General features: G+C 46.0%; 1 protein-coding gene across 2 annotated transcripts in view; it reads right to left on the bottom strand.

Annotated features, from left to right (window-relative positions):
• Positions 1 to 2,807: 2,807 nt before the first annotated feature.
• The window catches only part of LOC120856171 (cytosolic carboxypeptidase 6-like), a 63,341-nt gene continuing 40,980 nt past the window's right edge, over positions 2,808 to 25,168 (bottom strand). The window contains exons 3-4 of one of the 2 annotated variants that reach the window (XM_040231215.1): positions 21,762 to 21,858; positions 2,808 to 2,983 (exon numbers count right to left, since the gene is read on the bottom strand). In XM_040231215.1, coding sequence (XP_040087149.1) covers positions 2,875 to 2,983; positions 21,762 to 21,858 — 206 coding nt within the window. In that variant the 3' untranslated portion in view covers positions 2,808 to 2,874. Of the gene's footprint in view, positions 2,984 to 13,905; positions 15,420 to 21,761; positions 21,859 to 25,168 lie in introns of those variants that run through there. The other variant, XM_040231214.1, reaches the window with a different exon arrangement.

The following is a 25,168-nucleotide window of genomic DNA, read 5'->3' as shown; positions in this document are numbered from 1 at the left end:
GAAGGAATCTATATAGTACTCACCTCAAAGGTCTGTAGCAAAGTTTAAAGGACACATTGCAAATGAAGGGTTTTGCATGTTTCTGTTCATAACAGCAAAATTTTAACATAAAAAAATGGGAAATAACCTAAATGTCTAACAAGAAGGAATGGGTAAATATATTAGGTTTATCTGTATGATAGAATGGACACGAACTTGGGCAAGCTCCAGGAGATAGTGAGGGACAGGGAGGCCTGGAGTGCTGCAGCCCACGGGATCACAAAGACTCAGACGTGACTCAGTGACTGAAAAACAACAGTATGATAGAATATCACATAATCATTAAAAATTACTTTCAATGAATATCTGATGACATGGAGAACTGTACATGAACAGTGCATATACACATCTAGCCGGGGAGCTCAGTGGGGGGAAAGGTCTAAACCTATCAATATGAAATTATGAAAAGTTGTTAAAATACATAGAGTTATCTTTTGGTGGTGGTAAGTTATTTTCTTTATGCTTTTTCCTATTTTTAAAATGTCAAATGCATGATGTTTTTAATCATGCAAAAGGAAACATTACTTATAGTAGTTGATTAAGATTTCAACTATAATAAGATATAGTTGGCTCAGTGGTGAAGAATCCACCTGCAAATGCGGGAGACATGGGTTTGATCCCTGATCTGGGAAGACCCCACACGCAGTGGAGCAGCTGGGCCGGTGTGCCACAACTATTGAGCCTGCACTCTAGAATCTGAGAGCCGGAACTACTAAAGCCCAAGTGTCCACAAGTCTGTGCTCTGAAACAGGAGAGGCTACCACAATGAGAAGCCTGAGCACGGCAACTATAGAGTAGCCCCTGCTAGTGCTTGGCACAACTAGAAAAAAGCCTGTGCAGCAACGAAGACCCAGCACAGCCAAAAATAAATGAATAAATAAAATTAAAAAAAAATAAAGATACCTTCAAAATGTATAACAAACATGTTGTTTTTAATTTCCTTTTTCCTCAAATGCATTAATTATTAAAAGAAAATTCAGCTTTCATGCAATATCAGAGTGGATAAGCAAGAGCAGGGCTATGCAAAGGCTTAAGGAGTGTCTGAAGCTGCGGTCCTTTGAGCCCAAGCTTCAGGCTACTGCCCCTCCACCCACCAAGTCTCTCCCTCCTTTGATCCTGCCCTGAGATGATTCTTCATAATTTTATTTCAGTCACTCTTCTGGCCACTATTAGTGGTGTGAATTCCAAGCTGGAGTATCAAGTTGAGGCAACTTCGTCAACAGGCCCAGCATCAATAGCACATTTGATGCAGCTTGCTTGACCCAGCTCTAGATTCATTTCTTCTGAGGACTCCTTGACCTACCTGTCTATGCCCCATGTTGATCACCCCTATACATCAAACTCTACCTACATCCAACTTCCCCCAACCTCCATTTACTTCCCACATTGTAGGTAGAAATTATTCTTAAGAGTAGAAAGACCGTCTGTCCATCCATCTTTCCAGCCTTTCACTCAGCATATAACCACTGGATATGCAATGCTATGTGATCACTTGCCAGATTCTTGGAATAAAGAGTTGACTCACCAAACTTACCAGTCATGGGATAGCAAAGACAAGGCTCTCATGCCTCACTTGAGCCTTCTGTGCCCAGGCCTAGCAGGTGCTTGTGCTGCCTGCCTTGCATCTCCTCAACTCCTCTCATTTCAGAACAGCCATGGTGGACAGTTCCAGGCATTTGGAACTGGACTGGGGCTGTGTCAGGGATCAGTCTTGCAGAGCAAGACAGGAAGTGAAGGGGAATTTATACCCAAGGAAGCAACCCTCAGCTGTCTCCCTGTCTTCTGGGGAGACAACTCTAGGGAGTGTTTTTGTGCCAGTTCCAAGAAAGTTTCTGGAGGGATTGAGGACCTTTCCCCTCAGTGATAATTAGCTCATTAACACACCATTTACTGGGTTTTCTCCCTGTCCTGTGTCACTTTTGCCTCTCCCTTATCTCTGCTTCCAGGTATCACTTGGAGATTAAGCTGCTTGCTCTCAGTTTCTGTTCCAGTCTCTGCTTTTGAAAAAACCCAAACTAAGATACCATGGCAGGCATTATGAATGGAAGGAAGGAAGGAAAGAAGGAAAGGAGGGATGGAGGGAAGATGAAAGAAAGAGGGAGAGAGAGAAAGAAAGGAAAGAAGGAAGGAAGATTGATGGTATTATAATGAGAGGAGAGAAGGATGCTGGAGGTGGATGAATGACCCCCTCTCTGATGAAGGAAGGAGGTGGATGAACAACCACCTGCTTTGATGAAAGAAGATCCTGTCACTTGAGTATCCATTTGTGATGAAAGTCTGTAGCTTCCTATGTGTGTTCCACCTTGCTGGCTTGACTGATTATCTTGGAAATACTGAGCCTAAAAGTAATGTGGCTGTGACTAATAATAATAGTAACCCTCGAAGGAACACTTCCATTTGCTAGGGACTTTATTTATATCATGTCATTTAATTTTCACAAACTTCTTGTGACCTAGGCACTAATTAATCCCGTTTTATAAGTGAGGAACCTGTGGTTCATAGAGGTGGCTCAAGGTCATACAGTGGAGAGCTAGATCTCAGCTGGGTCAGTCAGATACCAGAGTCCATTGTCCTGCGTGCCCCTCTCTTCATGAGTCTATCACAGCATCCAATAAGGGTCCCACTTCTCCAGTTGCTTGGCAAGCAATTTATAATGCATGCTCTTGAAATCTGGGTGTGCTTCCTCATGGTCTATGGCGGCCCTAGCAAGGCTGTGCAGTGAAGTGCAGTAAATAAAGCACAAGTCCATTTGTTACTCACCATTAACCAACACTTAAGATAAAACATTGCTTTATTTATTCTCTCTGGCAGCTCAAACATGCTCCACGGTATCTACTACACGGTGATGTTAATTAGGTCCGCAGCACTGCACCTTCTGTAGGCAAGGTTCGCCGTGTCACCCGCTGGTCTCATCTCTCCGGAGGCCTCTGGTTCAGCACCAGGTCTGAGGGACAGAAAGAATCTTTGGGAGGCCTGCATCACCACCAGTGTTGCTGAGCCAAGTATGGATCTTTACTACCCGTACATCTCGCCAAGCATTGTTCTAGAAACCTGACATGATTTTCAAGGTTAACAAGAAATCCTCTTTCAAGGTGGGAAATTGGGTTGGAGGGGTCCTAGAACTCCAGCTGGCAGAATTATAGGAGCCTTTAGTGATCACCTACTACAACAGGCTCATTTTATAGATGTGCGGGCTGAGGTTGGGAGAGGGAGACTAACTTTTCCAAGGTTGCATGAGTGCTAGTAGACTGGGATTTGATTCTGGATCTTTTTGCTTCCAGTTCAGGCTCTTTCTAATGTATCATTTTGAGGTCCCCATCCATTGCTCTCACCCGCTCCCCTTGTGTGGCTGTAGAATGGATGCATGTGGAGAATGTTGGTTCTTTTCCCCACTGGGTCCATTTCCCCTGAAGTTCCTTAAGTAATCCCATGGATTATGCAGAACACTCATTCTTCATTCCGTTCTGCAGGGGAGATTGAGGTTCAGAGGGAAGATGATAGCAGCTGAATCAAGCTTAAATCCAGGCTTCTGACTTGGCACTTTTTCTAATAACCATACGGCCTCCTTGAGGATGAATGAATGAATGAATGGATTCTAAACATGCTAAAGAATGAATTCAGGCATGCACAATGAACAAGGCTTAACATTTGAAAATCCCCATCCCGCATATTTGCATTTCAGCAAAATCAAAGTCTCGGGGCCCACGTAGCTGCTCTGCTCTGTGTTTATTGACAGCACTCTCCACTTCCAAACACTGCCCAGGACTCAGGCTGGTTTATAACAGGCCCTGAGCAAGTGCCTTTGAAATTGAACAGAAGAGAATACTCTGGAATCATGGCTCTGAACCATTCATTTCTCCAGGAGCAGCTTGAAGGGGTATTGGGGTGTTAAGGAGAGCAGTCTCTCCATTCCCAACACCACGCCACAGCTGTTTTTCCAACCTTTGGTCGAGGCTGGCCTGAAGAAGGAGAAAGAGAGAAAACCAAGCGGGAGCACAAAGGCCAACATACAGGAAAGAGCTGTCAACGCGAGGCCATCTGCTGACCGCGTGAGGGAAAGGGTTCTTGGCATGCTTTCTACCCCAAGGGGCTGATCTGGCTGGAATCCCTATCAGCCTTCCCTGGGAATGGGAAGGAGGAGAGGTGACCCTGGTGACCCTGACATCATTTGGGCACAGTCTCAGGGAGGCCGGGCAAAGGGGGTGACCCATTAATATGGATGAAATGTCAAGAGATTAGATAGAATTTCAAACAGAAACTTAACCCAGGCCCTCAGACTGGGAGGTGATAGAAAAATATGCTTAGAATTGACAATGATCTGTAATTGAATACTCAGTAATGCATACACACACACACATTTACAACTACACAGACATGCATTTTCACACCCAGATATAGAGATTACTCATGAAAGTCTCACACAGAATGCAAGTATACCAGTACACACACATTTTACATCAATCACAGTCACTTTTTTTCCATCTCTCTCAGCCTCTCCCCATCCCTCTCCTTTCTTTTTCTCACTGTCATGAATACTCTTAGGTTTAAGGTTTGACAGCTTTCTATATGGACCTGTAAGCCAAGTTTGCTCTACTTTGCCCAGAAGTAAGGGGCTACCCTCATTTATGAATTTCTGGAGGGAGGGAGAGATGGAGAAACAGAGCGGCATTAGCTTCACAGAAACATTCTGTTCAGAGCAGGCATCTCATCTCCATGCTCATCATTGTCATCCTCAGCAGCAGCAGTAGCAGCAGCAGCGATACCTGCCAGTTCTCAGTGAGTATTTACTCTCTGCTGGGCCTTGTCCTGGGACCTGAGCAATCAGTGAGCCAGTTTTTCCATCTCTAATCTTCTCACCCCAAGAACAAAGAAAAATAGAGTGGGGAGGATAGAGCTGATACACAGAAATGAAATGCCAAAGCCACTGATAAGGGCCAAGTGAAAGGTTCAGACGATCATTCTCAAGATGCTCAGTAGATGATTTACCCCTGAGGGCTGGGAGGTAAGGGAAGACTTCCTCGAGGAGGGGATGTTGAAAGACAGGTAGAAATCAAGTCAGCAGAAAGGAATGAGAAGTGCTTGGCAAACACAGATGTTTAATAAGTTTTGTTGGATGAATTAATGACAGGGCAATCCATGTCAAAGGCAAGGAATGGGCCAAGTAGGGGACATTTATGAGGTCTCAGAAGGAGAGAGAAAAACACTGGGAAAGACTTGTCTAAATACTTTACTTTCCCAATCATTCTATCTCTGGATCCTCACAATACTCTTGAAAGTGGGTTGGTTGGGGTTTATGTACCTGTTTCAAAGAGTAAGAACCAGAAACCAGCTGAAGCTCTGGGATAACTCCAGACAGGGAAAAAGGCTTTTTTAAAAAAAAATGTTACCCATCCAGGCAGTATCAGAGCTGGAAGCAGAACACTCCATCCCAGTGGCTATATTTTATAATCCTTCTCCCTTTATGATTTGAATCCTGGGGGCAGGAAGTGGTTTGGGGTGAAGGAAGAGGAAATCTCCTTTTTAATGCAAAGGTAGGGTGAGGGGTGGGTTAACAGAGGCCTCCTCAGCATTGCTCTATCCTGATCTCCTGGCAAAATCTCTTTCTTGTCCTTAGAACTCTGAGGGTAGCACCAGCTCTGCCTGTAAGACAGTCATTTCTCAGCAGTCATTTCAAAGGCAGAGACTCAGGCATGGAGGACGTGTGGGCATGGACATCCGGCTGCAGAGAAAATGCCTAGAGCCAGGCTCAGGGGAATGAGGCAAAATGAGGTCGTGCACAGGAACAAAGATGAAGCAGCGAGTTCCCTGGGGCAGAGACTTTTTATAACCGGCATTAAATATGTATCATTTTGTCAGTCTCAGGACTGAACATATAGAGACAGAGGGGAAAGTGGAAAGAACGCAGCCCTGGAACCTGGTGACAGCCAGGCTCTTCCACTTAGGAGCCGGGTGACTGTAGACAGGTTACTTAGACTCTCCAAGCTTCTCTTTCTTTCTCAGGGAACAACATCTGCTTCATAGGGTTGTTGTGAGGATTATATGAGATCACATAAGACAAAGCAACCTGGAGTGCAGGACCCTGGAGCTGAGTAGGCGCTTGGCCAGGGCAGAACCGCAGCAGCAGCAGCAGTAATGGCAGCAGTAGAAGCAGTGGTAGCAGCAGCCACGGCAGCAGCAATAATAGTTGTTTTTATTGTTACAGGAAAAATGATCAAATTGCCTTGGGCTCTAGAAATAAATTTGGTCTTCAGGAAAAGACTGGAGATGAAGTAAATCCATCTCCTCCATTGAGACAGATTTTGAGAGTGGGGCCTTGAAGACCATCCAGGACTTCGCCTTTCACATGGAGCTGGAATTTAGTTCTGTAGGTAAGGGGAGCCACGGATGAAATCTGAGCAGTGGAATGTCTCAGAGAGGTCAGTGCTTTGGGAAGACAGATCTGTAATTAGGATCCAGTTATTAAAATAAGTTCAGAATGAGATTTTGAATTCAAGATTTATTCATTCTTTCATTCTGCTATATTAACTGAGTGCCTCTGGCATGTCTGCAGCTGTGTTAGGTGATATGAGAGGAATGGAGATGAATAAAACCTAGTCTCTGCTCTCAGAAATTAGATGATAATGAAGGAGGTGACTATTATCTCAGCGAAGTGATTGATAAATAGATAAATCAACAAAGAGCTGGGAGACACAAGAAGAGGAAGCAATTCATTACAATTGTGTGATTGGGGAAGATGTCATGGAGGTGGGATAAGTCTTGAATGATGGGAAGGATTTACTTTAGTTAAGAAGAGTGGAGGAACTTCCCTGGTGGTCCGAGACTCCACACTGCCAATGCAGGGGGCCCAGGTTTGATTCCTAGTTGGAGAACTAGATGCCATGTGCTGCAACTAAAGACCCTGCGTGCTGCAACAAAGACTTGGCACAGCTAGACAGATATGAGAGACACCAAGCAGGCAGAACCAGCAGGATGTGGCACCTGACCAGCAGGGAGGTGAGAAAGACACCAAAGTGGGATGATATCCAAGCTCTTGGCTTGGATAATTGTTTGGAAAGAGTTGCCATAAACGTGGGGTTATGTTTCATAGAGATTGTGGATGCTTATTTTGAGAGAGCGAGAATTGATTAGCAAGGGAGTATCAGAAGGTGGGGAGGTCGACGAGGGACTGCTCCAGCAACTCAGGCAGGACACAGTGGTGGGAGTAAAGAGGAAGAAAAGCATGGAAAAGGGAGAGGAGGGAAAATGGATGACAATCCTGCCAATAAGTATTATTTCCCGCATTAAAGACAAGGTAAGTAAACTCTGCTTTAAGTGATTCACGAGACAAAAATCGCAAGAAGTGAGGTTGACAGGAAAAATTCGGGACCATCTCACTCCTAAGTCACTCCATGATATTGCTGGAAGGCAGATGCATCATGGAGGCAGAAGCAATGAGCCTTGATGACTGATTGGCTTTGCCGGGGGAAGAAGGGAAGGGAGCTGAGGCTATGGCAAAGTTTCCAGGCAGGAAAATAGGACACTAACCAAGACAGCTGGTGCCGAGGTGAGAAGCAGGTCTGGCTTCAAGACTGAGATGGGGGCCAAAAAGAAACTTGAGGTCTTAGGAGGAAAGTGAATTTTAAACATGAAAGAATTAAAACAAGTGTCATAGAAATGACTTCATAAATTGGTCAGGCTTAGTCACTTCAGTCGTGTCTGACTCTGTGTGACCCCATAGATGGCAGCCCACCAGGCTCCCCTGTCCCTGGGATTCTCCAGGCAAGAACACTGGAGTGGGTTGCCATTTCCTTCTCCAATGCATGAAAATGAAAAGTGAAAGTGAAGTCGCTCAGTCGTGTCCGACTCTTAGCGACCCCAAGGACTGCAGCCTACCAGGCTCCTCCGTCCATGGGATTTTCCAGGCAAGAGTAGCAGCAGTGCTGAGGTTTGGGATTGAGCAGAGAGGCAGTGGGACGTGGCTGAGCTGAGTGTATACCCAATTCCTGTACGAATTACTTACGAGCTGTGGACTATGGGCAAGGGCCTTAATTACATGGATACCAGTTTCTTCTTTCTGCAAAATGGGGAAAAATAAGCACTGTCCAGCATGCACGCTGAATTTGACAAGAGCAGGTAGAGTTAATAGAGGTGAGTGTGCTTCAGGGAAGTCCTCAGTTTCAGCTGGCAGAGCGTATTGGTATGATAACTTCACAGAGAACACCCTGGAGACACTGTGAAAGAAAGTCAAAGTGAAAGTCGCTCAGTCGTGTCCAGCTCTTTGCAACCCCACAGACTGTAGTCCATGGAATTCTCCGGGCCAGAATACTGGAGTGGGTAGCCTTTTCTTTCTCCAGGGGATCTTCCCAACCCAGGGATTGAACCCAGGTCTCCCGCATTGCAGGCGGATTCTTTACCAGCTGAGCCACAAGGGAAGCCCAAGTATACTGGAGTGGGTAGCCTATCCCTTCTCCAGGGGATCTTCCCAACTAGGAATAGAACCAGGGTCTCCTGTGTTGCAGGTGGATTCTTTACCAGCTGAGCCATCAGGGACACCAATCAAAAAGCATAGAAAGAGGCTCTTATAAATCTTGCTAAGATTTGTTAGTCATTTTAATAAAACATGGTATCTTACAGAACCTATACTCGCTGCCCCCCCTTGTCTTGTCAGTTCTGCCTCAAGTCAGTCTGGGAGAACATTGCGTCCAGCCCTGTTTTCCTACTTGTTCTGAGCCCCAGCTTACAAATACACTGGTCCCTCAGTGTGGCTGTTTTTCTTCCAGGTACTTTTCTCATTCCTGTCTTCAGGGAGGGTTTGTATTTCTGTCTGTACCTCATTTGGAAGTTAGAAAAGCTTTGGCTTCAAGGAAAGGGGTTTCTGATCCTAGCAAGTTAAAGGTGGTGGGTTGGGGAGAGAGTTCTACTTTATGCCAAGTATTTTATAGGTGTTACTGTATTTTGAAGACAGCTTTATTGAGGTATAATTGATATTAAAAAGACCTATATATATATATTTAATGTTTACCATTTGATAAGTTTGGACATAGGTCAGAAACTTGTGAGGCAATCATCACAGTCAAGGTAACAGACATATCCATCACCTCCAAACATTTCATGTGCCTTTTTGGGGTCTTTTGTTTGTTTTGTTGTTGTTGTTATAAGAAAACTTAACATGAGGTCACTCTTATGGCAGAAAGTAAAGAGGAACAAAAGAGCCTCTGGTGAATGTGAAAGAGGAGACAGAAAAAACAGGCTTAAAATGCAACATTCAAAAAACGATATCATGGCATCTGGTCCCATTACTTCACAGCAAATAGATGGGGAAACAGTGGAAACAGTGAGAAACTTTATTTCCTTGGCCTCCAAAATCACTGCAGGTGGTGACTGCAGCCATGAAATTAAAAGATGCTTGCTCCTTGGAATAAAAGCTATGACCAACCTGGACAGCATATTAAAAAGCAGAGCCGTTACTTGCTGATAAAGGTCTATCTAGTCAAAGCTATGGTTTTTCCAGTGGTCATGTATGGATGTGAGAGTTGGACCATAAAGAAAGCTGAGTGCTGAAGAATTGATGCTTTTGAACTGTGGTGTTGGAGAAGACTCTTGAGAGTCCCTTGGACTGCAAGTTGATCAAACCAGTCAATCCCAAAGGAAATCAATCCTGAATATTCTTTGGAAGGACTGATGCTGAAGCTCTAATACTTTGGCCACCTGATGCGAAGAGCTGACTCATTATAAAAGACCCTGATGATGGGAAAGATTGAGGGCAGGAGGAGAAGGGGACGGCAGAGGATGAGATGGTTGGATGGCATCACTGACTCAATGGACATGAGTTTGAGCAAGCTCCAGGAGCTGGTGGTGGACAGGGAAGCCTGGCGTGCTGCAGTCCATGGAGTCGCAGGGTCAGACGTGACTGAACTGAACTGGACTGAACATGAGATTTACCCTCCTAACAAATTAACTACCTCTTACAATATTAACTTCCCTTGTGGCTCAAATGGTAAAGCATATGCCTACAATGCAGAGACCCAGGTTCAATCCCTGGGTCAGGAAGATCCTCTGGAGAAGGAAATGGCAACCCATTCCAGCACTCTTGCCTGGAAAATCTCATGGATGGAGTAGCCTGGGAGGCTCAAGTCCATGGGGTCACAGAGTCGGACATGACTGAGCGATTTCACTTTCATAATATTAACTAGAGGTGCTGTGTTGTACATACGTGTTATTATATTTAATCCTCCCAATAACTGGGATGTAGGTATTACAATTTCTGAGTTACAAATGTGGATCCTGGAACTTAAAGAGGTTAAATTACTTGCCCAAAGCCATTCAGCTAGTTAATGGAAGAATTAGGATTCACATTTCAGTCTATCTGACTTTTTCAACCAAGGCTGTCCATATTATGTTATAATATCTCCCCTATTCTATCTACCCTGGGGCCCCATTGGCTGAGCTGAGCCATGAGGGAAAGAATTTCCAATCTCAGTGCCCTTAAATTGCTCAGGAAGTAGGACTCAGAGGAAATTTCTGGACAATGATTGAGGACACTGTGGGCTCAGCTTACATACTCCAGAGGAAGGGAGTGATACAAAACTTGAACTAGATTATCTGCCTGGGGTCAGTAACCCATAGGGTGCCTGGAAGGGTCCTGTGCCTTGCTGAGCTTCCAGGAATTCTGGAAGACCTAGAAGCTTCTGCATGTCAAGTGATAAATGACACCCTACCCTGTTGGAGTGCCCAGCAGGGACTCACACAGGTGTGTGGGAAAGAGAGATGGGAAGAAGGCAAGGTTCTAGCAGTAGATGCTAAAAATTTCCTGAAATCCTCACACATACACCCAGCCTGGAAACTTCCATGCTCCATTTCTCTCTCCCATCCCCTCCTACCTCTCAGTGAGGCCATGATTTACTTGTTAATCTGTTTTCACCTGTTTTCCTGTTTTGATCTGATTTGACCTGGAAACTAATGGAGAAGGTCCTGTGCAGAGTAGTAGGAACAGAACTGGGATTGAGTCTAGGTTCTCACTAGCTATATGAATTTTAAAGAAAGTATTTTACTTTTAGGGGTTCTTAATTTTCTCACCTGGGAATTGAGAAAGTGATACTTACCTCTAGGGGCTGCTGGGAGTATCCAACGAGGCAATGTATGCAAAAGCATCTGGCACAATGCCTGGCACACAGTAAATGTTCAATAAATATCTGGTGGGTGTATGAACTGATGCTCCACAAATATTAATCACTCCAGACTTCCAAGCTTGGCACTGCACTTACTACTTAGAACAATGAGGAGTTGGGTCCTCTTAGGCAGGTCTCCAGTGTGTAACTGAATTACAGTTAAAGGACACAAACTCATCCTGTACCCTCCCCATCCCATTCAGAGGCAATGGGGAAAGCTCCCAGCTGAAAGCTCCCTGCTACTGCTGCTGCTGCTGTAAAGCAAATATCACCAGAGGCAGGTGACTCAGCCTCTGCTCTGGACCTCAGCACAAAGAATCTGGGTGGCCTCTGGCTTGTCTGCCACAGCTTCTGAAGGTAGACAGACTGACCTCTGGGCCTGTGAACTAATACAGAGCAAGCCTGGCACTGTTTATGGAGATTTGTATGAAAGTCAGGCAGAGGCCCAGGGTGTCTCTCCACTCTCCTCCTTTCCTTGCTGCGTTGTTGTCTCACTCTCTTCAGTACACTAATTTGGTAGCTGGTTCTACCCACTGTGGCTCTAGCCTGAGAAGGAAGTGGGCAGACAAGGGAGGTTAGAGCGCCCCCTGCTGGGCCTGAGCGTGCTGGTAGCTTCTGGGTGGTTCACTGTCTTTCTGTGTTGGTGCTGTCCTCAACCTCAGTGCTGAAACTCTTCCCCTCTTAACATGAGACCGTAGGTATAACCTGATTCAAGAAAGCTATGGACTTGCTGAGCAGGCTAAGGCCACAAAGAGGTCTGCTGGCAAACCCTGGTCCCTTAGACTCAGCCTCCCTGCTCTACTTCTGTGGAGAAGCAGACAGCCATTTTGCAAACATGTCCTACAGTCTTCTAGTCATATATTGTTCCCTCCTAAGGATTGCAAACTGTTAGCAGGGTCCATATTCTGTAATTCAGAGACATTTACTACCACTTGTTTAGAGTTAAGTGATACTTATTATACTATAGACTCCATTGTCTGACATTAGGAATGTAACCCCCATCTTATGTCATTTCTTTCCAGTTATAGAATAGGAAGTAATGCCACTGTTAATTCAGCATACCTTAGAGGAAGAAAATCCCTCTTGTTCCTCCATGACAGATGTTCATTCAGGTTCTGCTTGCATGCTCCTAGTGATGGGGAACTCTGTGTCTCTCAGGGACCTCATCCAGTGGTTGACAACTCTATTCACTAGAAGGTTTTCCTCACTTTTGAACTGAAATTTGTCTTACTGAGACTACTTCCTTGGATTTGGTTCTTACCCTTTGGCAACAGAGAACAAGTTTGTTTTTTTTCTGATAAAAATAATATCCAAGATACTTTTTCAACTTTTTAGATATTGTGATTCCTTAACCTCCTCCCTCTCATTTTTCATCTCATGTATAAACAGCTTCTGTTTCCTTATCCATTTCTAACAGGAAGTGATTTGCAGACACCTTATCATCCTGGTCACATCCAACTAACAGCTATCATTTATTGAATGACCCCTGTGCTGTGCTGATATGTCTCACGTGCTGTGCTGTGCTTAGTTGCTCAGCCATGTCTCACGTGCTGTGCTGTGCTTAGTTGCTCAGCCATGTCTTACTTTTTGCAACCATGGACTGTAGCCCACCAGGCTCCTCTGTCCATGGGGATTCTCCAGGCAAGAATACTGGAGAGGGTTGCCATGCCCTCCTCCAGGGGATCTTCCCAACCGGGGAATTTAATTGGGAACTCCTGCATTTCAGGCAGATTCTTTACCAACTGAGTTACCAGGGAAGCCCCAATATCCCCCATAAAATCCCATTAAACCCACATACCTACTGTAATGAGGTAGACATTACTATCACCATGTTATAGGAATTAAGATTCAGAGAGGTTAAATAACTTATCCAAGATCACACAGATATCAAGAGACAGAATAAAGGTTTGAATGCAGAATTAGAATCCAGAGTTGCCTGACTCCAAAATTTTCTTTTAAACCACTAGCATACCTGAGCTTTTAAGAGCTATGGTCCAATTAATCAATGGAGCTTTTCAGAAGTGCAGTTATATTTTCATAGCTGAAAATATCCTATTGATAAAAAGTTGATGAAAATAGCTTTTTATGTCAGTGAAGATTTGGTAAAATGGGTATCAGATCAGTTTACTTCCAGTAAAATGTAAATTGGAAAAGTACATGTGTGAGTGTATGCTCACTCGCTTCAGTTGTGTCTGACTCTGTGTGACCCTATGGACGGTAGCACCCCCCACCCCCCATCCCCAGGCCCCTCTGTCCATGGGGATTCTCCAGCCAAGAATTCTGGGATAGTTTGCTATGCCCTCCTCCAGGGGATCTTCCTGACTCAGGGATAGAACTTGCGTCTCTTATGTCTCTTGCATTGGCAGGCGGGTTCTTTACCACTAGCACCACCTGGGAAGCTACGCCATAATTTAATATGCAGTATAAATCTATAAAATGAACTACCTAAGCACCAAAATAAGTGGGGTCTAAATATGGTCACCTTATGAAAGCAATCTGGGCAGGGAAAAATAGATCTGGTCTATTATCTCTGATTTTATGCAATCTGCTTCTCTTTATGCCATCTCAAGAGATGCTCTTCTTTCTGAAAGGCCTGCCACAGTGTTGATTTGCATTGAGCAGGCTGCAGTCAAATAAACTCCCCAGGATTCTGCCACAGGAACGGCTGGAAAGTCAAGCCTTGACTGTCCTTCCTTCCCTTGATGACAGAGTCCCTGACAGCAAAATGAGGGTTACATCAAATTGGGTTGACTTACTTGGTTCTTGAGGGAGGGAGAGACCTAGAGGGAAAGGTGCCAAGAATGCTCAGAGGAACAGAGGAGTTGCAGGAAACACTTTATTTGTGTTCCCCTGGGCAACAAGAACCCAGGGGAGAAGCTGTATATACAACACATTTGTAGCCAACTAACATACGGGTTTTTTTTTTTTTATCATTTCTGAAAAGCAATAAGCAAAGGGAGAATAAGCTTTGCACTCAATTTTTAAGATACTTTGAAAATCTCCAATCCAAAGCAAAAGAATGCTAAACTGAAGCTTTGTGCTAAAGGCCCTATCTCCCCGGAGCCTCCCTTCCTCTCCCTATCTTCTAATCCTCATTTCCGGGAGGTCATTTTAATTAGCAGGCTGTCATGGTGACTCAGCCTGCTGCTTCACAGACAGGAAGTGAGCCAACTCCCCTGGACCCATTCATCATGCAAAGGCACTTTACTCTGTAGAAAAATGCACAATAGTGAGCTTGCCCTGCCTTGGGAATTGCCACTGTTGTTGTTTTACTTTATCAACCCCACCTGCCTCGGAGTGCTTTCTTTTGTCTTTCACATCTTCTGTACCTGGCAGTTAGCCTCCTCCCCTCTATGGCAGATTTTTCATATCCTCTTCTTTAGTGGTCAGTTTTGATCTCAGATCCTAGGATCTAGAGATCTTAACCATGAGAGAGACCTTCTGGAATGTGCAGCTAATACTTTTTGTTTTAGGAGCTAAGATTTCAATGAAACTACCCAGGTCATTGGGTCATAGCTCTCAGGGCAGTTCTCTGAAGTTACATGCTGGGGTTTAGGGGAGTCAGGGAGCATGCAGCTCAAAGATAAAGTGACTGTATGCCTAAGACCACTGTGACCTTGAAAATTCTGACCCATTGTTACCAAAGGTGCATTTGTCTTTTGTTTTGTATGCGTTGATGGTATTGTTTTGGGTCAGCAAATAGGGACACTGCATTTCTAAAACAGTAAACAACTGTGGCTTAGTCTAAAAGTAGCCATCTATAGTAACTGCACAACTTAGAACAGTAAAGGAGCTAGAAAGCACTGACTAGAGAAGAGATACGGGGGTTTTCTCCTCCTGTGAGGGTCTCTGTGTTGTGGAAATTAGCATCTGTACTCATCTGGTCTGAGTCTCCTGTTTTGTTCCTGAGCCTTAAGCTGAAGGCTCACAATTGATTTTCAAATGGTAAAAAGGAAAATCGATGATGAAATTTCTCATTTTTTTTCCCCTTCCCCAGCTTATACATGTTCTCACAGTCATTATCTTGGAAACTAGAAAAGGGTGATTAATTTCATGGCCCAGCAGAAAATGCATGCTCTTGCCACCACAAGACCTTCCTGGATTCCACATCCTTAAAAAGAGTTTGAAGGGTCTTTGTGGTTCACTGAGCTCTTCTTGTCCCCTTTGCCATTGGGGTGGTTGCTGGCCGGGCCCCGCAGGAGTGAGTGCTTGTAGGAAGGGGGTTTTCCTTTCCTGCAAAGGGGGAGATAACAGAAAGAGAGAAGAAAAACAGCAGATGTACACACTGCATTGGAATCATCTGTGTGTATGTCTGTCTCCCCCACTGGACTGTGAGCCATGAGTCCGCCCTGGACTATGAGCAGTGGCCTTGGCTGCCTCAACTAGACACCTCAGGAGCCCAGCCTAAGGCACGACTGAATGAACAACTCTTAGATGAATGGATGGGTTGTATCATTCTGGTTCTGGAGAAAACCTAACTGCCCTATGGTTATAATACTTCCACATTTCTACCTTGATTCTGACTCATTCTATCCATTTCACGATGGGCTGCGGATGAACACGGAGACGAGCTGTAGATCGGCAGAGCCAGGGGCTTCATTCCCTTCGGAACCATCATGGGCCCCAGCGTCCCTTTATATTTCTCAGCATAACCTAATTATGGCATTTCATGGTGGGTCTGGCTCCCCTACAAGCTTCGGGGCTCTCCAAAGGCAGAGATGTGTCTATTTCACCTCTGTATCTCAGTGCTCAGCACACAATGTAATACCCTTAACGTTACTCTTCAACAGTTGTTCACTTTCTATTCTGCTCCTGGTGAGCAGGAACCAAGTTTTATCCATGTTTGCATTTTTCCTCATATGGGGCCTTATTCATTACATTTTGAGTAATAAATTGATGTGCCATTCATTCAAGCATTGGACTACGATTTATATGCAGTGGAAAGATAGGCCAATCCAGAAAGAACTGAACTGAATTTTCAGGCCAGCTATATGTGAGAGGTATAACGGTGAGCAAATTACTGGAATTCTCTGAGCTTCGTTTACAAAACGAGGACAAAATATTCCAATTTCAGGGTGACATGATGTTAAATGAGACACTACAAATAAATACACCTAGTGTCTTCCTTTGCCTACTGTAACTTACAAAGGCATGCTGCTACATGTTAGGTATGGTCCAATGGACTCTGGAGGTGACAGAGGTGAATCAGACATGGATGTTGCCCTCAGGCTGCTTACAGTTTAGTAGAGGTCATAGTTGTATGAAATAACTACACAAAATAATAAAGAACTACAACTCCTGGCAGAAAATGGTAATGCCACAAATATGGGAATCTCTTGGGCTGTTAGATTTAGGATTCAAGAAGTGACTTCTTATAACCCATGCTGCTCTGATTCTGGAGTATCATTTCTTCATTGCTGATGAGTCATGAATAGGGTAAAGACAAGACCAGGTGGCAGCATACAAAAAGGGACACCTCATCCTCATGCAGCTCCTCAACCAGGAAAACTCACAGACTAAGATTCCACGCTCATGAAAGACCTCGCTAACACAGGAAGATCATTTAGCATGGTTGAGATACATCTAAGTCTTAGTACCCAATAACAGCCTGGAACACACACTCGGAATGCCATTTATAGGCAATGTGGTCTTGAAGAAGACCTTTCTCTTCTCTGGCCCCTGTTTCTTCTTTTGTAAAAGAGTAGCGCCCATGTCCTTCCTGCATTCTAGGCTTTGGCGAATGAGGGTTGGGGAAGAGCTTTGCCCATTAAAAGGTATCATTCACGGGTCACTGAGAGTGTGGATCTTTATTCCCAAAGGAAGTATGGGAAACAAGATGGATTTGTTTCTTTGGAGGTGAAAGAGGGTGTGCAAGCCCAAGTATGATCACAGGTAGGGTGGTCCCAGGTAGATGGTGTGCATGGGGAGAAGGGTGTGTGATAGCCAGGGAGGAGTGTGGACATGCAAAATGACCGTGGAGTCCTTACAGAGGCAAAAAATATCCACAGCTCCAGATGGGGGCACAGAGAGAGGCATCAGCAGGCAAACCTCTCACCTATGGGCCCCACAGAGCAACTCTTCTTCCTACTGGGCCCTCTTCCAACTATCTAGACTCCCTCCTGTGGAAAGCCAACTCCCCAGAAAATAAGCTCCTCCCCTCCCCTGGTTCCCACAGCATTTTGGGCCTCATCTCTCAGCATGCCATTTTCTGGGGAGTTATTTGCCCAGCTGTTTTTCTCATAGGACTGTTAGTTTGATGCATCTGATTTTTCTCCATAATTCCTGAATAGTATGAAGTATGGCTTGAGGATTGTTTGATGAATTAAATGAACTGTTAGTCCCATCTTTACCATCTCTACAGTCCTCAACATCCAGCCCTGTCATTACCTTAGAATGTGCCATTTCAGCTTCTGCTTCCTGCCTTCTAGGCCCTTTCCCCCAATCTGAAATGCCCCTCTTTCCTCCATTTCATCCATTTGAATTCTACATGTCCTTGGAAACCAAGTTTAAGCTCCACTTCCTCCATGAAGCCTTCCTTGGATACTCCTGATGACTGCCAAATGTTTACCAGTAGTTGTGGGAGAGTAATTTCTGGTGGGGTCTCATTTTCTATAACACGAAGGTGTTGAAGTGGATGATTCTTAGGGGATGCCTCAGTTCTACTATTTCATAACTCATATATTCAGAGCTTATGTCAGACTTACTCCCAACTAGGCCTTGAATGTACACTGGGATACAGGAGTGATAAAATAGTTCCTTAAGGAGCAATCCCATCTAGTGGTGGAGTCAGACACACAAAGATGCTATAACAATATGCTATGGGATGTTCCATGCAGACATGTGCGCAAAATGAAGTTAGGGGTTCAGCAGAGAGAAGGAGCTCTATCTCCAGTGGAGAACAAGGACCAAGAAACAGGGGTGCAATATCCAGACTGGGCTTTGAAAGATAAGCTGGCATTCTCCACCTAGAGACAGACAGGGAGAACATTCCAGGAAGAGGGAAAAGGATGAACAGGGAGCAATGACTTACTTACTTGGGGTATAAAGTGGTAGAAAGCAGGTAGGGTGGAGACGGTGCTCACAGGGAAAGGTGTGTGCTAGGAAGCTGCATATGAAGTTTTCAGTGAAGGCCAGGGCTTTGACCAGCAAGAGGCGGAATTGAAACATTACTGAAGATAATGGAGGAACCATGGAGGTTTTTGAAAGAGGGCACGAGGTGCTAGGTGGCTGAGCACATTTATACGTTACTTGGTATTGTTTGTGATCTTCGCATGTGGACGTGCCTTCTCCGCTGTGAATCTGGGCTCCTGATGGGCAAACATTATCTATGTTCCGCCAGCATCACGTTCAGGGCTCCGGTGAGATGCAGAGCTGATGATTCCCACCCCTCCCCTACACACAGGCACGCATCCAAACCCCACCGTGGAGGCAGCCCTTCACTGTCACTGAGCCCGAGCCCACCTCACACTCAGAGGCCTGCCTATGCTCTGTGCTCAGCTTCATCTCCCCAGAGTCTCACCTGGCCTGTTCATTTTCCTTGTCTAATTTGTGTCCACCTTGATGGGACATTTTGTGTCCCTGTGGTTGAGATAAGCGTGGGGTCTCAGCTCTGGTCATCGCTGCCATGTCCCTGAGCCTAGACTCTCAGGCCCACAGCTTGTCCCTCCCCACTTCAGGGACCTCCCCAGGGACGCTGACAGGCTCCTGCCAGCACGTGGGTAGAAACTGACAGAGTATAATTATCCATCGAGATGAGAGAAAACAAAGATTAATTCTGAGTCAAAACATGTAATTTGCCTTTGAAACTAGAACTGCTCTTTCATGTATGTTATTCAGTGCTTGGGTGGAAAATAATACAAAAATGGGGATGCAGTGAAGTCCCAAATCAGAGCAGTGTCTCCTCCTGAGATTCATGTTTTCAAGAGTTGCTGACAAATTGAGATCTAGGTGATATTCAAAGTTTGATGAGGGAGAGATGTGGGGATTGGAGAGGGCGTTTATTCTATTTTTCTTAGGTTAAGGGTGGGTGCCTTTACTGTGGTCCTCAAGGCTGTGAACTCTGAGGAAGAAGTCCTTCAGCTCTTCTCTGATGAGGGTTCCAAAGCTCAGGGCAATGGGGGTTCCATGAGCAGGGCCCTGAACTCCCCTGTAACCTTTAGGCCCAGTTTCAGGGTCCTGCCTCCCCTATCTTGAAGAACTCTTCACTAACTGATGCTCAGAGCATGAGGCTGGGGATAGGGATGGTGGGGCCTGGCTACCTGGCCCTGCCTGTGGCCAGTCCTGTCCACTCCCGGGGCCTTGGATGCCGTGTCTGCACAATGGCGATCGTTACTCTGTGAATATCAGCACTGACAGTGCAACATGCAAAATACAGTGGGAAAGGATCAAGTTAATTTTATTCAGGCTGACAGAGGACCTGAAAGAGACAATCCCCAAATTAACTTGTAAATGGGATTCTATGAATTCTTTCGAGTTTATAAAAGTGAAGTCGCTCAGTCATGTCCGACTCTTTGTGGCCCCAGGGACTGTAGCCTGCCAGGCTGCTCCATCCATGAGATTTTCCGAGCAAGAATACTGGAGTGGGTTGCCATTTCCTTCTCCAGGGGAGCTTCCCGACCCAGGGATTGAATCTTGGTCTCCCCCACTGCAGGCAGACTCTTTCCGTCTGAGCCACCAGGGAAGCTGCCAAATGCGCCTTCTAAAGGCTAATCCACCAGGATGGGGGTGAACAATTGAGAGCATGAGTTTATAAAACTTTAAATTTTTAAGAACTTAACCCAGCAAGAATGACTTCTAAGGATTAACTGAGCACCTTCGTCTAGAGGTGAGCTCCTCAAGGTCAGGGTCATGCTTTAATCATTTATTCATTCAAGCGTCCCCTTCCCCACTAGGGACTTGGTATAAAGTGTTATTTTCCAAAGTGAATGAACGAAAGGATATAGATATGCATGCATGCATGCTCCATACAGCCAAGGCACTGTGGGAGAACAGAAGGAAAAGACATGCTCCTTCTAAAGGCTAATCCACCAGGATGGGGGTGAACAACTGAGCTAGAGTACATTGTGGTGCAGACTCCTTGTGGAGCTGGGGCTCAGAGAGGAGGGACTCCCAGCTGGATGGGATGTGGGTTCTGAGAGATCAGCCAGCCCAACTAGGTAAATCCAGGGACTTGCCCTAGGCTGTGATGAGCTGTCTGGAAACCTGGGCCTGCAGCACAGAAGCCCCAGGAGATGGAAACATTCATTGAGCACCTCCTGGCTGCCAGGCACCAGACCATGCTTGTATCTAATCTTTAAAACCACTCTTAGAGGTTGCCATTATTACCCTCACTTTATGAAGGCAGAAAGAGGTTTCACAAAGCCAGGAAATCTGTCTCACATCCCATGAGCTTGAGACAGAATTTGAACCTGCACTGAGAGTGAGAAAGGCTTCCTGCTGGGGGTAGAGCTTAGCTGGACCTCAGTCCAGCTTTGGAATAATAAATGCCTAGGATCAAATCCTGCCTCTACAAAATGTCTTTGACCTCAGGCAATTTTCTTTACCTTTCTGAGCTTCCTTTTCCTCATTTGTAATATGAGGAAGAAAATATCTATGAGGAATGAATAAGACCATGTACAAAAAGTACTTGGCTTAGAAAATAACAGTGATTAACATTGGCTTTGTTAATAACAGATTAGGGAGGAAGGTGCATCAGTACAAAGGCCCTGAGACAGCAAAGCATTTGGCCAAGGTCATGGGCAAGGTCAGTGGGAAGATTTGGTCTGGCAGGAACCTTTTAAGTTAATACCATTAAGTCCTTCAAGGAGGCTGGACAACTAGGCAAGTAGGAAATGAGTTCAAGGCATGGGGTGAGGCCAGCACATCCCAGATGCCACTGGGTGTCCCTGCCCAAGTGCTCACTGGGCTCAAAGCCAGCAGGCATGGGAATGCCCAGCACTCTGGGCTCTGGTCCAGCACTCAGGAAGGACACTCATCACCTGACCTTCTCTCTTCACCAGCCCAAAAAGCTGACCACAGCGGAGGACCTGAGGGGAAGCTTCTCAGAGGTGTGTCCTCTAAGCACTGAGCCTTTGCATCTTGATGGCAGGGAACTAGCATATGTACAAGGTACATACATGCCTGGCACTTTAACACGTGCCAGGGTTCTCTAACATCTCTTAATAGTCTTATAAGTGAGAATCACTGTCCCCACTTTACAGATGATGAAACTGAAGGATCAGAGGCCTTATGAGACCTGATGATCCAGGAATCCTGGAGGTTGAGGTGTCAGATGGAGTAGCACATGGATATACCCAGACCAGCTTGGGATAGTGGCTGGACTCAGCCTCCCAGCAACTCCCAGTCCTGTGGCTTCCCATGTTAGATCCAGAAATGTGACCACCCCCTCACTGTCTCACCCCATAATGATAGCCCCAACTCAGGAAACTGGGCTGTGAAGCTCTTCGGCCCCTACAGTCTCTGTGGCAGGGCTGGGATCATCTTTCCCATGCTGCCCAGGGCCAGACAGAGGCTAAAGGAAGCTGCCCGTGAACAAGAGGCCAGTTAAGCAGGACACAAGCTCTGCTCAGCACTTACCGCAGCCTCGGCATGGGGATCGCCACTTTCTCGACCATGGGGTTGAGCCGGTAATAATCCAGAAATGTTCTCGCCACATTCCGCCCCAGCTTCATGTCTGCGAGGGCGGGTGTTAAGGAGCAACTCCGGACTAGTAAGAAAAGTGACAACGGTAACAGAACAGCATCTCCACTTACTCTTCTATGTGTTGTATGTACTGTCTTCTTGATTTTCACAAATCCTTAAATATTAGATGCTATCATTTTCCTTTTATTTCCAGGTGAGAAAATTGAGATGAAGAGAAGTTCAATAATATGCTCAAGGTCATAGAACCTGGAAGGAGTCTTACTCTGAAGCCTGTGTTCAGAGATTTTAGAACCTACTGCGTTCTTTTGAGAATCACTGGGCTTCCATGGTCTGACCATCAGGTGGCTCAGCGGGAGGCAGATAAGCAAGACCCAAGGGCAAGAGACCTTTTGTTGTATAGAGACCAGGGCCTGCTTGACCTTCAGGGATTAGTCATCTACCTTGGTAACCTTGGTAGTTCCCTGGTGGCTCAGAGGTTAAAGCGTCTGCCTGCATTGCAGGAGACCTGGGTTCAATCCTTGGGTCGGGAAGATCCCCTGGAGAAGGAAATGGCAACCCACTCCAGTATTCTTGCCTGGAGAATCCCATGGATGGAGGAGCCTGGTGGGCTACAGTCCATGGGGTCACAAAGAGTCGGACACGACTGAGCGACTTCACTTTCACTTTCGGTAACCTTGGGGACAATGATAAACCCCTCTCACCCTAAATAGTATCCCTGGTCCACCTTGAAGTCTACCAATAATGAATCCTTAGGGTAAGCACTCATGACCTGGTAAATACAAACTCCCCAGGGAAGGGGAAAGGGTCAATTCCATATTGACCAGTAACACTTTAGTATAAATTAGCACAACAGTCATCTATTCAACAACATGGAACACAGGCTCTGTGCATTATAGTTCACAGCTCTGGATCTTCACATGAGCTATTTCCTCTGCCTCACTTTTCTTCAGCTAATTTGTAACCATCGGCTTTCCAATTAGCTGATGTCTCTTTAGGAAGGCACAGTGCTCTTCTCCTAGGACTATGACTGGCACTCTTGGCCTCTGCTCCTGTGGCCTCTGAACTGACTTCATTCAAAGCACTTATCTTTTATCTCATGTCCCCCAGCTCTGAACATCCAAACCATCACCAACTCTTACCCAGGGGAACTTCTTCCCCAGGCCCCTGCTGTCTTCCTAGAAAAGGCCAGCATCATCTTTTCCTTGAATTGCTGTCATCCTGTCCTAATGGCCTCCCAGCCATGAGGCTGCCTGCTTCTGCTCCATTTTCTATAAAGTTGCCGGTGGGATGGGGTGAAAGGGTAGTTGTTCTAAAGCACAGATCTGCCCACGTCATCCAACTGAGAAAAACCCTTCAGTGGCTCCCAGTTGCTTTTAAAATTCAAATTTGGAACTCGATTTACTGGGTCCTTTGTAATTGGGTCTCAGCTTCATACTTGCTGCCTCCTGCCTTCCACCCCTCGGCCTTTACATTCCAGTGATACTGAGCTTCTTTCACCTCCAGGCCTTTGCCCATTCCACTCCATCTTCTCAGACCACTCTCCCCTTTGCCCACAGGCCTTACAGGGCCAACGCACCTTCTTAGCCTCCAGACACCTCCGTTTAGTCATCACTTCACTGGGACCATCTCGGCCACTACTCCATCCGGGGTCATGGAGCAGGCCAGCATATGTGAAACAGGCAAGCAAGTTCTCACCCCTCACTTCGAGGTGTCTCCAGGCTGGGTTCGGACATGGCCCTGGACATGAACACCATGAATACCAGCATTTATGAAGCCCTTGCTGTGTGCTTGGTACTGCACTGACCCTTTACTAACACGTCATTTTAAACAACCCAGGGAGGAAGGCATTCCTATTTTCCTTTTGCTTTTGGAAGTTAAGAAACCTGTCCAAAGCTAAAAACTGCCAGTGGTAGACTTGAGACTCCAATCTGGGACTTTTTGATTCCAGAGCAGTGAACTTTCCGCCACTCTGGGCGGTTGCCCAACTGGAAGGCACCTTTTCTGTCAAGGGCTGAGGCACCCCAGGCCAGTGCCTGGTGGGAGAAGGGAAAACACCAGGTGAGTTGTTTATAACAGTGAGATCTGCGGCTGCCACCTGCTTTCTTCCTCTGCTTGTGACCACCCTTCTTTAAAAAGTTCACAACTTGAAAAGCCCTGGTGTTGGGCATGGGCTTTCTGACCAGCAGACCCCAGAGGCAATCTCACTGCCAGGGCCTGCAGAGGTGGCTGGCCGCCTCAGTTCAGTCAGGCTCCAGTTGGCTTGAGGAAACTCAATCACCATTATGTGTGTTGACAGTAAGAGCTACAGGGACGCAGAGGGAGGGAGAGGTCCCCGTGGACCAGGCTGAAAGGCTGTAGCAGAAGTTTTGGAATCAAACGCATCTAATTCTAATCCTGGCTTGGCCACATGCTGTGTGTGGCAGATGGTACTTTCCAAAGATGTGTGCCCAGTGTCTCCCATCTCACCTGCCATCCTGTGATGTGATCTGACACTCCTTCCACCGGGAGGTGGAGTCTATATCCTCTCTCTCTGAGTCCGGGTGGGCTTATAACTTACTTGCTACCTAAGGAATGGCAGGAGTGACACCATTCAGAAAAGCAGGTGTAACTCTCACCTTGCCTGCTGGAATGCCCCAGCTGGTGTTCTGAGCCTCCAGCGAGCAGTCTGACTGCCCTGAGGCCATCCTGCTCTGGGGAAACCCAAAGCCAGCTCACAGAGGGTCTGCAGGCAGAGGCCCTGAAACTTTGGGGAAAGGCTACTTCAGAGAAAGACTCCTGGCTAGCCCACAGCCCCTCCAGCACTCTGCCGCTCCAGCTCCAGTCAGTATCTCACTGCTACTGCATCAAAGATGCCAAGCCAGAACCACTCAGCTGAACCCTTCCTAAGTTTCTGACCCACAGAAAACAAGAGAGAATAACTATGGTTTTAAACATTAACTTTGGGGAAAATTCGTTATGTAGCAGAGGAGAGCAAGAACACCACATGACCTTGAACCTCCTTTCCTCGCCTGTAAAACATGAGTAACGATGCCTGCCTTGCAGGTTGTGGTGGTGAGATAAGCAACCAACCCATGAATGCTGACTAAGTAAGTACATGAATGTGGCCAGAGGGAAGCCTGAACCCTTTCTCCAGACCTGCAGTGACAGCCACACTCGCTCAGCCCCGGAGCAAGCCTAGGAGAGCTCCCTGTAGGTCACTTCTCCTGAGCTCTATAAGGCAGAGGAGTTGGGCTGTTGCAGTCAAATGCCCCACTGTGAGGGGCTGATCATTTCAGACAAGCTCTGTTTAAAAGACAGGGTTTTAAAGGTGGGAATTGTCTGAGACAACCCTTTTTCTTTCC

This window comes from Oryx dammah, unplaced genomic scaffold, assembly GCF_014754425.2.
Source record: "Oryx dammah isolate SB20612 unplaced genomic scaffold, SCBI_Odam_1.1 HiC_scaffold_28, whole genome shotgun sequence".
Classification (NCBI taxonomy): domain Eukaryota; kingdom Metazoa; phylum Chordata; class Mammalia; order Artiodactyla; family Bovidae; genus Oryx; species Oryx dammah.
This window is presented reverse-complemented; position numbering and strand designations above follow the sequence as displayed.